Source organism: Anser cygnoides, chromosome 5 (genome assembly GCF_040182565.1).
Source record: "Anser cygnoides isolate HZ-2024a breed goose chromosome 5, Taihu_goose_T2T_genome, whole genome shotgun sequence".
Taxonomy (NCBI): Eukaryota; Metazoa; Chordata; class Aves; order Anseriformes; family Anatidae; genus Anser; species Anser cygnoides.
In genome coordinates, this window is record NC_089877.1 from 11,506,166 (window position 1) to 11,520,325 (window position 14,160).

Here is a 14,160-nt window from a genome sequence, read left to right on the forward strand (position 1 = left end):
TCACCCTCCAGCCTTCCCTATACCTTTATTTACCCTGTGGATCAGAGACCAACAACCAATTCTTTGCTGAGTTGGAAACATCTATCATCTATCCCACAGGACTGCCACACTTGAGTAATTCTATTTTCCCAAGCACTATGAACCTCTACTAAGAACACAGGTAGCCTGTTATATTGCCAATAAACCATTTGAATATGAACCTAGCCACACTTCTCCCAAAATGCTTATCACGGTGCCTCACGTGGCAGAGCATAAAGATGATATGAGAGTTTCAGCTTTCTCAAAATAAATCGACACATTCTAGCTATCGTGATTGCAGAAGAAATTTTAAAAATATAACCCAAATGCATCTAGGGCTAAGAAAGTATTGGATAACTTATACAAAAAAGACAAAATATGTTACTAAAGCCACGAATCTCATAATCCGAGGGGTCAGATACATGACCTCGCAGAGAACATGTTGATAATACCTATGCGTCTATCTGGCATGAAGAAACATCTCTATGGAGAGACACCCTTGCTAGCCCGAAGCTTGTTGTTTCATCTACAAGACACTGTGCCACACCATGCTGAAGGACTAGCTCAGGTGTCAGAAACCGTACAGTTAAAACTCTTTGCTGGTAATTAACCTCACCAACAAAGCCATGCTGATTCAGCTGTGTCACTTCAGACTCCAGAATTAGCTTTCACGGCATCAAATTGTCCTACACAGTTATGAACACAGAAATGCTTACTGAGTCTACAAGGTGCAAATGATGTACAAGGTGCCCAGTAGCTAGCAAGACTTAAAACTGAGAATTGCAGCAGCAGCAAGTGAAAAGTGACCGTTCTATAGACACAGCTAGTGACTGCCCATGAGACTGCATTCTTAAGTCTAAGCAGGGTCAAGTCATTTTTCTTGCTGCCTATTTGTCTTAACTGGCAAGTTGCTGTCATGAAAAATAAAATAAAATAAACCCACATTAGTTTTTTCCTTTTGTTTTGTGTTCTTCTGGTTTTTTTTCGGTTTTTTTGTTTTTTTTTTTAAAGTCTCCCTACAGTATCATTCAGCATACATCATCCAAGCAAGTGCCCACACAAGAGCAATGAAGTTAATGGAGGTATTAGGTCTCCTGATCTCACTTCCATAAGTGAAAGGGAAGAATCCCCCATGGTTGCCCGTGCAACAACAGCAGCAAAGGTGATAAAAGAACCAGACAGAGTGAGCCATCATTTCCTATCATGTTATCAAACTACCAGCTGAAAAAGCTCTAGTTATAACTTATCACTTATTCAAGCTTTCAAGCTTGGACAAGACAATCACAGAAGGGGTACAGTATGTCATCATATGAACAAAGTGTTCACTGACGATAAATCCAAACAAACAAGAAGAAATCAAGAAATAGTATGAAAGTCAAATCGGTGATCTGGATAAACCAAAAAGCTAAGAAAAAAGAGAGAGAGAGAGAGAGAGAGAGAGAGAGAGTGAAATGTAAGCCACGTTCATGCCCTCTTTAGTGAATCATAAGGAGGTTTAAAAAAAATGAGAATTCTATTAACTGACAGCTAAGATTTTATTTCCCTAAAGTTTCCCGTTTTCTGCAAAACTTGCAGCTTGTTAAAATAAATCCAACAAATGTTTTAGAATAATAAAAATGTTTCCATGATGAATATTCTTTGGATTACAATCAATTTGGTACAAACCCATACAGATCCAATTATAAGAACTATCATCATTAGATTTCAGATTTTATCCACAGAGATAAATAAGAGTAGTTCACACTTGAGAATTATTGCTTCAGGCTGCCTTAGAAAAAAATGGTTGACTTTTTATACTCTGTCCACATATGTATTCACAGAATCTGGACACACATAGATGTTAAAAAGCCCTAATCTTCTTCTGGAATAAATAGGTCAAGCTCCAACTGTGGCATGCAGTCTACAAAGAATGAGATCTGGAATCAAACATTTACAAGACAATTACGTTTCTTGTAATTACAAGGATAAGTACAAAAATAAAAATAAAAAAAATGGGTCAAAGCCTAATCAGTGACATGCACTGGAAATTGGAACCACAGGCTCAGATGACTAACTTTGGAAAATAATAGCCAGATATAAGGGTTATTTTTTTTTTTTTGGGGGGGGGGGGGGGCTCTTATTTTAGCTGTTATTGATAAGCCTTTCAGTATAAAGCTCCAAATAGTGTCCTCAGCTATCACTCAAGGCACCACATTACCCCTTATTTTTGCAAAAAGCTTTTAAATTCAGCTTTCTCAAAGTCAGTAGAGCCCTGTCCATCTTTCTAGCATTTGTATGGCATTCCAACTCACCACTCCCAGCCATCAATGAGTAAGAATTTGTTCTTGCACCTTTTGTTGTCACACATTGGCCAGTTTTGAATAGGCATCATGTAATTCACAGGCATTAACCCAGAAGTCAACTGATCAGCTGGAAATTCCCAATCCAACAGAAGTTATAGAATTCTTTCCATTGTCTTCAAATGAGCCATGCTATCACATTGTTGAAATCCACAAAGTGAAATAACCACTTACTGAATGCAGCAAGGTGCCGTTTTCTGAATCACTGACACACTTGCGTTTTCTAGAGTGACCTCAACAGGCTGGAGAAATGAGCAGACAGGAGCCTCAAAAACAAGGAGAAGTGCCAAGTCCTGAACCTGGGAAGGAACCAGTGCACCAGTATATGCTAGGGGATGCACGGCTGGAGAGCAGCTCAGCAGAAAAGGACCTGGGAGGCCTGGTGGACACCAAGTTTAATATGAGCTGGCAGCGTGCTTGTGTTGCAAAGAAGGCTAAGGGTATCCTGTGCTGCGTTAAGCCAAGTATTGTCAGTTGGTGGAGGGAGGTATTCTCTGCTCAGCACTGCTGGGTCCACACCTGGAGTACTGCATTCAGTTCCCCAGTACATACGAGAAATGAAACAGCGGAGAAGAGACCAGCAAAGTGTCACTAGGATAAGAGACTGGAATGGCTCTCCTGTGAGGAAAAGCTGAGAGCTAGGACCGTTTAGCTTACAGAAGACAAGGATCAGGGGGTTCTTATTCATGTGTATGACTATCTGAACAAAAGATTCAATGATGGCAGAGCCATGTTCTTTTCAGTGGTGTTCGGTGACAGAACAAGAGGCAATGGGCACAAACTGAAACACAGGAGGTTCCCTCTGACCATCACGAAGCACTTCTTTACTGTGGGGGTGACTGAGCACTGACATGGGTTGCCCAGAGAAGCTGTGGAGTCTCCCTGCTTGGAGTATTCAAAAGCATGGTCCTGAGCAACCTGCTCTGAGTGTCCCTGTTCAAGCAGGAAGGTTGGACCAGGTGACATCCAGAGGTCACTTCCACCCTCAACCATTCCATGATTCTTAGGAACACATGTGCACTCATTTTCATCATTTTCTCTTTATAGATTAATCTAGAGAGAGGGCAGGATTCCAGCTGGGAACAAGCAAATGGCTGTCTATCAGTAGCATCTGTGCTTACGGTTAAGAGGATGTGCACCATAAATACATCTTTTAGTCTGGATTAGTTTTCAGAAATTAAAAGAACTGCTCACAGCCTGATAAAGAAAAGCTTTGATCCATCTGGATCCATCATTATTATTGTTTTTGTTAGATAGGATAAATCTAAGTTAAAAGCCTCTTTAGCTTGGACCGGTACCTATGCAAGAAATAAAATAACTCTATCTTCAAATAAAAATTAAAACATGAAATTTCAACTTCATCGACTTCACATTAATGCACCTACAAATAAATCCTCCTTTACAGACACAGGAACTACTCCCTGAGACTTTTTTCCCTCAGTATTTCTGTCTTTCTACACTAATAAATTGACAGTTGACCTCTATCCCCTGCTGTATGTCTTTCATGGATCAACAGCTTTTCAAACCTGATGTCTGTTTTTCAAGTCTGAAAAATTAACACATGCACACTTTTTTTTTTTTTTTTTTTTGAGTCATTCCCCTAGCACAAAGCCCTTTCTTTAGTTATTCAACAGCAGTGGCAAAAGCAGCCAAAATCTCCTCACCTTGTCCACCAGCAGGTCTGCATGGAATAAAAAACGATTACTACAGCAACAGTGCAACTCAATACGATTCAAACTTCATCTAGCAAGCATTCCTAATTGAGGCAGTAAATAAGCAGGTGTTTCGCTTAAGGCTTTAAGAGGTCATGTTTAAGGCACACTGAATGATCCTCCTGTCTACATACAGGTCCTGTTGTAGAAGCAAAGATAAGCACCCACTTAAATACTCTCCAAAGTCAGAATGACAAGATTTGCCAGTGAGGTTTGATGTCTTCTTGAAACACAGCTGTAGAAATACTGTAGAAATATCTTTTTTTTGAGGCATAAGCCCATTTTTTTGAGATATCCCATTAGCATAAGTTTTTTCAAATACTTATCAATACTCTTCATTAAGACATAAATAATACAAACTGTAACATTACTGCAATTAGCATTGCCATATGAACTTCCCTCAACAATAAGTAAAATGCAAAAGCTCATTTCATTATTATTTCTATCATCTCTAACATGAGAAATATTTTATGGTCAGCGTTCGCTTTTAATCTTCACAAATGTTTTATCATACGCATAACAATGAATATAATGCTCTTATTGATAGCATAAAGGAGTTCCAGAACCATAATTTAGATCACTCTGTTTTCACTTTAATGCGAAAATCCTCCCATTCTCCTCATCTTATTTCATACAGGCAGTTTCCCTCCCAAATAAACATACTATGTCATATTATAAATATAACAGGTACCTTAGTCTGTCTTCAAGGCAACGACCTTGCCCACATATTCGTATATACAATGTTGAGCACCCCTACACAGCCAAACACTAACAGCAGCTAAGTAATTTCTCACAACAAGCTGCTTTCACAACATCTGCAACCAGTTATTGTCCATTTCCATTAGTGAACATAAAATTGCTACTCTGTACACTCAGCTACAAGCACAACAATAACCAGATCATTGTAATCTTTTCCAAATGTTTTTCATAATTGTTCTAGCATACTGATCTGTCAATAATATTTGTAAGCCTTCCCTTTATTACCTTCCCCCTCCACAAATTCAACAAGATGTAAAAAACAAAAATACTTGAAAATTACATGAGAGCACAAATATATTTAAAATAGCTGTGCCTTTCTGAAGCTATAAATCATATTTCAGGCATAGACATATTCAAATTACAACAAACAAGTCTCAGCAAAGCAATGGGCCTTTTATCGTCATCTACTACTACTCTCTTCTCCTAAGGCAAGTCTTGACAAAGATTGGTTTCTGCCACACTTACACACCATGTGCAGCACTTACATATTCACTAACACTCCCTATTATGAATGCTTTTGTCTAAATACTGACTGTAGTTGCAGAAGCGTTACAAATTTGACAGAGACCCCAGTCCAGTTCTTCGTAATTTTAGTAATTTACCTCAGTTTGTAGTAAGGCCAGATTGATAGTTCAAGTAATACTAGGGAAAGCCTATAGTAATTCAAACAATGAAAGCCAGGTTGCTACAAATTTTACAAGATATAGCTTAAGTTAGCAACAGCCTCAAGATGCTTCTGACTCTTTCTAGACCCCGTGGAAAGCCAGAGATGAAAGAGAAAACATCCGTCCAAGTCATTGTGCATGTTGTTATTACCCTGCAAGAGGCATATTCCTGCCTTGTTTACATGTCTGTGGCTTTCAGTCACTTCAGGGTCACCTTTTCAAGACAATGGACATCACCTTTACGTGAAGAAAGCCTAAAAAAATACGCTAACTTACCATTGTCACTTTTGAACACCACACATGCATTTAAAATCAGAAAAAAATTATACAAATGAAACTTACTCGACATTCCCTGCAGCTCTTGGTTAATACTCGTTGACCTTCCGCTAGCACTTTGCCTCCATAGATACACTTTGCTGTAATTTAAGAAGAGAAGGTGAGGGATTAAAAATAAATGAATAAATACAGTTTTTAATTAGTATATAAAGGCAAAGCATAACACAAAAGAAAATGAGTAATCACAATCAAATATAGATAGCGTGATCATAGCCAGTTTGATTCCAAAAAAACTTTAAAATGAGTACTAGATCAATCTTCATAATCTTTAAGACATAAGTGTGTTTCTAAAGACCTTTTGTTTAAATTTACACACTTAAAACTGCTCAAAAAAAAAAAAAGGTTTACAAAAAGAACTCATTTAATTGTCCACAACACATTTTAAAATCAGACTTCTTTCTTTTGGTATCCCAGTTTTCTTGATTTTTCCAAGCTGCCCTAGTTTATATGCCTGAGTTGTGATCTCATTTATGAGAAAAACATCTGATCAGGAAGCTTTGTTTCAATTAGGAATCCAATAAACTATTTTTGGGAGAAAATGAATTAGAGAAATTTCTTTTTTCATTCTGTCTATTCTCCTGACTTCACTGCTTTTAAGAAAATCACAGACACACCAGAAAAGCAAATCGAGTTAATCCGCAACTCAGAAAAATGATGAGATTTTAAACAGAATTATAGCCTTTTGTCAGATAGTCATCTAAAGGCTAACACAAGATGGCAGGGATCAAAACAGAACTACCTCATTTTTAAAATCCTTAACATATCACACACTAGAACTACTTTGTTCGTTAACCCACAGCTGAGACAGGAAACTTCAATATTCCAGCCATTCAATAATCCCTAGAGACAGCAAATTACAACTGATGATTCTATCAGAGCTAAATAAGAAAAGCATAGAGAAATTAACACCTGGGGTGCAGCTCTTTGGAAACTCTCTGCAATTACTACTATATACCAAAAAGTGACCGACTGTGGCCCTAGCATATCATTCTGTCAAGGAGCTGGCATTTACAATCAATTTCAATCAACTTCCATACGTCTCTTCCCATTGACTGACATACTGAGTTCTTGTCAGAATAACAAGTCAAGTTTGTGCCAATCACTGACAAAAGGCAACTCTGATTGTTCATCTTTCCATTACAAATACCAGGAACAGCTTATTCATGGGGATATACATTGAATCTACAATTTAGTGCCTTGCAATGCTTTTATGTCCAATTTTGACTGTTGTTCCTACACTCATTGTCAGCAAATGAGCATCAAGAGAAGCATCCAGCGCCTCAGGTCTGTGAAGGAAATTTCTAGACTGTGTTACAAATAAAAATATTTTGAGACAAAAAAAATATATATAAAAATCATTCAGGCAGGGCTGCTTTTCCACCTAAGTTCTCTGTACGCAAATGTCTTTTCATAAGCAGAATACTCATGACAAAATATAACAGAAATGAGATGGCACGAGTAAATAAGAGCAAGTGCAAAATCACAGCTCGGAGACGTTAGTGTTTGGGACTAATTAATTCACTGACTGAAGAAAGCCAAAAGAAGTCTAGGCAAGTGTTATTCTTCTCCAACTAAATCTTTAAATAATTCAACATCCCTCTCCTATAACTATAGCAAAACTTGTGCATGAAGTTTACTAGTCTCCAAGAAGAAAGTGGGGAAAAAAATGCTGCTACTTAAGGCAAGACTAGCATCAGTATTCAGCCAAAATTTCCATATGTGAATTGTCTCTGTCCCTTATACTATCATTAAGGCATCAAATATTAACTATTCCTTCCAGCAATGTTACTTTATGGCTTACATTTCCAGAAGGCTGATAATAAAACTAATCACAAGATTTCTCTCTTCTCATTATCTTATTTCAAAATGAGTTAAAAGAAACTATCGCTCTACACAGTGATGTTAACTCAAGGTCTGAAATTCTATCATGTTTATTTTAAACAACAATCTTCCAACCTGAAAAAGATAGACACAAAAACACAGATAACACCTCAGTTTATTAGTAATCACTATGAAGAGCTTAGATCAAAAGACTGCTGCTCCTCAACATCAGCAGGATGTACAAGCTGAAGCCAAGTCTGGTTTGCTTGTTTTTGTGGTTTTTCTTTTCCAAAAACAAGTAAAAGAATACTTTTATACTGACAATACACAGCAAGAGAATCTTAAACATTTACAATGCTTATTTCATTTTTCAACAAGTATTTATTTTCTTCCTAAGTGGCAAGTTTGCCACTGTATTTCCTGTTACCAGAATTACCAGGACCTATGAAAGTCTTTATAAAATATGCCTGTTTTCAGGACAAACTCAAATCTGCTTAACGGGGGGGGGGGGGGGGGTAGGGTCTCTGTGATGTACTCACCCTTGCATATTTTACAGCACTGGCTTTCCACATGCACTGGGAGAGCATCAGGAGGACAATCGAGAGGGGGACAGGACATCCTTCGGCATTCTACCACTCCACTCTAAACAAATGTTTTAAGACAAAATTCAGCTATGATTGTTGTAATTGGTGACTATTTTTTACAAAATAGAGCATACAGAAAACTAAGTAAATGAAACTAGCATTGTGAATTTCAGACCCATACTTGCGTAACAACTTTAATCCTAACTACAGACTTGAATCAAAATGCATTTGAAGGTGAACCACCCCTATGTGTTGGTACTTGTTACTGGTTTTATCCCACTTTCCCTGAACAAAGCACATTAAATCGAGAACATAAGCCCATCTTTACAGCAACATAAACACTATGCTCTGTAAGCTGTGCCAATCATCCTCAAGATTTTTAACAATCAGTTTTCTATTTTCTTGAGCAAATACAGACTCTCTTCAGATATTTATCAAATAATTTCAACGAGACAAGATTTACATACTAATACTCTTCTGTTCCTCCATTTTCATAGTGATAAATACTGAAAACAGAATCTGCAAGTTGTTACCATTCAAGATGGAACCAAGCACCTATGAATACTATTAAGATAGTGCCTCCATTTTTGGGAAGAAAAAAAAAATGCAGTGAAAACAATTCCAAACCAAATACAGACAACGCCCGATCTCGTTCTAAAACCATGAAGTCCTCACAGATATAAATAGAACAAATAAGACAGCACTGTCAAGGGAAAGCAGATTTTATTTATGAAGCTTCCACATAGGAAATGTCAATTTTTCATTTATTTATTTTTACCATTTCCCTTCCTATCGGTAATACTGTCACTAGATACATACTAAAAACATACAAATTCTTTACAGTTCACACTATGTATTCAAGGACCATTTTCACATTTTAATTAGGTCCTTCTCCTTAAGCTCTTTAAAATTTCTTACTTTGCATGTGCAATTCCTGCAGTGATCATCTTCAACCCAAGAGTCTTTGTCTCTATAGATCAATCCATTTACTTGACAAGTCTTCTCACAGTGACAGTCTTCCAATTGACTCAGTCTTGTTTCTGCATAATTTAGCTATAAATGAAAGTAACTTGATGAGATTTCTGCAATTTAAACACGATTTTTAAAACGCAAGTATAAGAAAACATTACACTTATTTTTATTTGAACCAAGTTTAACTACCTTTGAAATGCTGAACTAGGATGTCAACAGGTATAAAATAGCACTACTCCTCTGACTTTGACAGAGCTACCTGTGCAACCTAACAACAGCTTATGATTTATGCAAGTGTCTCTTGTATTTTAAAGAACCCCACTAAGATCTCCTCAGGAAGGTCTAGGCACTACCACTAAAAGCACACAAACTAGAATTGTTTTTAAATCAAAATTCTTAATGGTCCATCAACCTGATTATAAGTCATAAAGCATAAAGACTGGCTGACTGACTTTTCCTAATTATTTCCACCTCTTCTTTGTCAAGCAACAGCCAAACTAATACTTTCTACCTTTCACAAAGGTCTTAACCTTATAATCATAAGTAATACTTACAGCATTTTAACATAGTGTAATATGAGTATTCCCAAGACTGATTCATGGAGAAAAGTCATGTTCCTGGAGTAAGCCCTAGTCTGGTGACTCTCTCTTAATGTTCTTTGCTGTTCCCATTACCTCCTCAACTCCAGCTACTAAAATGCATATAAAGAAGTTAAAACTGATGCACCTTTTCCAAGTGTTACATCTGCATGCTCGCAATTGCTATATTTTCTGACGAGATACTACGCAATAATTAGCAGGGGAAATGCTCGTTCATGTACAAGTAGAAAAGGCTTTATGAACCACCCCACCATCACAGACCTACCTAGGGATGATCCTAAACTGGAATTCCTCCAGGTAAGAACACCCTTCCCACTATGCATACCTGGTATGCCTGTATACCTGCCATCATCTCTAAACCCTAACAGAATTCCAAGTGACTTTCTCATTTACAAAAAAAAAAAAAAAAAAAAGTCTTAATCTTTAGAAGTAAATATGTGCATTCTTCAGGCTCCAGAACTGCCATTGCTCTAAAAATTGCCCTGGCGCAGCTTTATAAGAGTTTCTCAAGGTTTTTAATTTTAACATTGACATGTGTCTTATGTATACGAGCCATCACACTAAAGCCACTGCAAACAGAGAGGCTACCAAAATCTGGCACATGAACAAATTAATGCATACTTAATTCTGTTATGAATACAATGCCATTATTCTACATCATAGGTTGCTACACTTTAATAGTAGAAAATTTGAAAAAAAATGAATGCACAGTGCTCTAAGTTATTTTTTACATAACGACATATACTGGATTCACACATTCACACATTTCCATACCCTAAAATTCCACCCACTTTATGTGAAAGTATTCTAATGTCTTTTTTCATATCTGCCAGTAAAAGAGCAAAATATTTAGGGGAAGAAAAAGCAAAGAAATACTTGGCAAGTTGCTGTGGGTTTTTCTTTTTTTTTTTTTTTCCTCTGCAGTCCTCATGAGAGAAAGCTCTGAATAACAGTTCTTTATGTCTTAAGTTGTTATTCTAAAATAATATTCATCTCCCCCAAACTCATCATGATCTGGTGATTTCAAAACTGCTTTTCACATTTTAGAGGCAAAAACAGTGTCTTACTAAACTGCTTGTATTCAGCAGAACTGCTTTTCAGGTCATTATATTTAGTCATTATATTCACAGTATATAAAACATTCAGATTTGTTAAAAGGGTGTTTGGTTTGTCTTATGCTTCTACTTCATTTATGTACCTTGTATTTTTTTTAAACAAATGAATTAAAAATGAACATTCCCATACAAGCGGTCTATACACATTTTTAAAATAGAGATTTCTTGGAATACTCATTTTTTGAAAATGGTAAGTACTATCATCCTTTATAAATTATTCCAGGAAAATGATAAAATGAGAGAATATTTTCCATTTATTAGCTTTTTATATCATTTGTTGTGGTTTAACCCGGTTGGCAGCTAAACACCACACAGCCGTTCGCTCACCCTTCCCCCCCTGCCCCGGGATGGGGGAGAGAAACGGGAAAGTGAAGCCTGTGAGCTGAGATAAAGACAGTTTATTAAGACAGGAAAATAATAATAACAAAAATAATAATAATAGCACTACTAATAATAATGTGTGCGAAACAAGTGATGCACAATGCAATTGCTCACCACCCGCTGACCGATACCCCGACTATCCCTGAGCAGCTGCCCCCCCCCCCACCCCGGCTAGTCACCCCTATATATTGTTTAGCATGACGCCAGATGGTATGGAATACCCCTTTGGCCAGTGTGGGTCAGCTGTCCTGGGTCTGTCCCCTCCCAGCTCCTGCTGCACCCCCAGCCTGCCTGCTGCAGGACAGAGCGAGAAGCTGAAAAGTCCTTGGCTTGGTGTAAGCACTGCTCTGCAACAATTAAACATCAGCATGTTATCAGCGCTCTTCTCATCCTAATCCAAAACATAGCACCCTACCAGCTACTAGGAGGAAAACTAATTCTGTCCTAACTGAAACCAGGACAATCGTTTCAATTATCTTGCTGAGTAAGTTTTATTTATTTCAATATCATTTACATACTATTCCAAGAAGCATCTTTAAACACACTAGATCAATTAAATGTAATCTGCTATACTAGAGTGACTAGAAACATCCTGTTAATTGACAATTTTCTATTGAAATCAATAAAACAATGAATTCTTTAAAATTAGTTGATATATTTTCTCCAATGTTGCCAAATGCACACAACTAGATTTGTTAAACATTTAAAATGTTGCTAGAAAATCCTGAAGCTTCTCCTATTCTTTAGCATATGAACAGAAATACACTAATGAGGGAGAAGCAGCCCATACCATACCAAATATTTTCCATATACTAACCAATATCTAAGTTCTTAACATTCAGGAATATTATCTGTTATTCACATAGCTTATTTTCCTTGCTTCTTCTCTGCCCATAAAAATAACCAAAAGATGACAAATTTCTGTTTAAAATGTATTTTTTCTGGCAAAATCAGTAACAAATGTATCCAAAACAAACAAAAAACGTTCAAATTTTACAAGGAAAATTGTTCATGGAAGTATTTGTGGTTATATCAATCCATGTTAGAAACAACCCAGATAAACTATTCCATCAATGAACTCAAGAGCTTGATTTTCTTGGTTTTAAATCAAACTCAAGCCTCAGCCTTTCTGACCTCAGTGAAGGAAGAAGTTGCTCTAAAGATTTTGTGCTGGAAGTCTTCAGAGCATCTCTCCAGCCCCAACAACCATCACATCTGCATAAAAGCACACCCTAGTGTGGGCCCATAATTTACCAAAAATAGATTGTATTCCACTGAAATAAATGCAAGAGATGCCCACAATGAATTCCGTAGAGTGTTAAAAGTTGCATGAACTATTTTACCCACCGTATTTAAAGAGGAACCAACAATATTCCAGCATGGTGGTTAGAAAGGCTAATATACCACAATCCATTCCCACCTGCAGCAAATGAACATTTCAGCTGGATTCCTAACACACTGAGCTACAGTGTTTCTCTGTTTAAGGACAGAAGATTAAATCAATTCAACTTATTTACTGGAAAAACTCAGACTTAATTCAAATGACGTCAAAAAATCACACAGGCTTAAAAAGCTACATCTTTGCAAAATGTTGGTAGGAAGAGGATGCAACAATGGTTAGCTGGTTACAGGTCATCATCAGATACTCCTCCTGTACACAGCACTCCATGACAGCTTGCTGTAGACAGTACCCTGCTAGGCCCCTTTCATAGCCCCCATGTCCCATGCTGAGCCAGCACAACATACTGGGGCCCTGAGCTATAGCTCAAGGGAGAGAGTACTCCTTTCCCCTGTGTACAGCATAATTTGTACTGCTACCAAAATTAGTTGGCCCCAAAGCCACTAGGTCTGATCTTTTCTTCCCAAAAAAAGCCCTGGACTGAGTCTTCATAGTTTTACATTATATAAACTGCACGTAAACATTCACTGCAAACAACATTCACTGGTTTATTCAGTGCTGTAATACATCTGTAACCAAGCACAGATTGAGGGAGAAACTGAAATTCTAGACAGAGCTGAGGCTAAAAGCTACAGCTGGACTTGAAATAGTGCCTGCTTTTCCAAAACATGTTCATTCTCTGCATCTCTCGGTGCAGGGCCAGGAACCAAGCATCACTGCTCGTGTAGGTTGCTTGCCTCACTGCAAGCTGGTCCCTGACCACATGCCCTGTCAAATGGGAACTCCACAGGCCACTCTACAGCCGTTCTAAACCCTGCTCTTTGCAAGCCATACATCACCCCATATAATATACTTGCATCTACATTAGTATCACTTGTGGCTATTGACCCCAGGACTGAAAAGACAGATACAATCCTTAATGCTTCTCTCAAGCCCCTCTATTTATTTTGCATTTGTCTACCAAATTAACTTCCTTTCCTATTGCATCCATTTTTCCTGAACAGTATTTCTGTACCCACTGCAACAAAACAGTTGGGGCACTACTATAACAGAAAAGGAACATGCAATGAAGAATTATCCCAGCACCACTTTCTGGAAGTACAGAGTCTTTGCAGTACAAATGCTGTGTTATTTGCTTCCCCTTGTAAAGCACTAGCAAGCAAAAATATAATTAACAGCAGAGAAAGCAAGTTACTCAGTACAGTGCATAATTGGAACTTGCTCATGCCACCAGCAGGGCTCAAAATAATTGCCTCTGTTTCACAGTATAGGCAACAAACTGAACTAAAAGCTTCATATTTCTTATTCAGAGTTAGCCTGGCCAAAGCACATCAGTTGGGTAAGTGGATTGTCAGTATAATGCATACACTCTCTTAAAAAAAAGTTTCCCCTCCACTGTTAGAAAGAAAAAGTGCACTCAGAGGCAGCACAATAACAAGTATCTCGCATATATTGCTTTT

The 14,160-nt window shown here is 37.5% G+C and overlaps 1 protein-coding gene across 10 annotated transcripts in view; it reads right to left on the minus strand.

The window, feature by feature from the left end:
• Window positions 1-14,160, minus strand: part of NELL1 (neural EGFL like 1) — a 298,939-nt gene that overhangs the window by 219,879 nt on the left and 64,900 nt on the right. For all 10 annotated transcript variants that reach the window (XR_010831634.1, XR_010831632.1, XR_010831633.1 and 7 more), the window contains exons 8-10: window positions 9,153-9,287; window positions 8,190-8,292; window positions 5,836-5,909 (exon numbers count right to left, since the gene is read on the minus strand). Coding sequence is in view for 7 of the 10 variants with exons in the window: in XM_013177634.3 (XP_013033088.3) it covers window positions 5,836-5,909; window positions 8,190-8,292; window positions 9,153-9,287 (312 nt within the window). In the remaining 3 variants the exon portion in view is untranslated. The remainder of the gene's footprint in view (window positions 1-5,835; window positions 5,910-8,189; window positions 8,293-9,152; window positions 9,288-14,160) is intronic.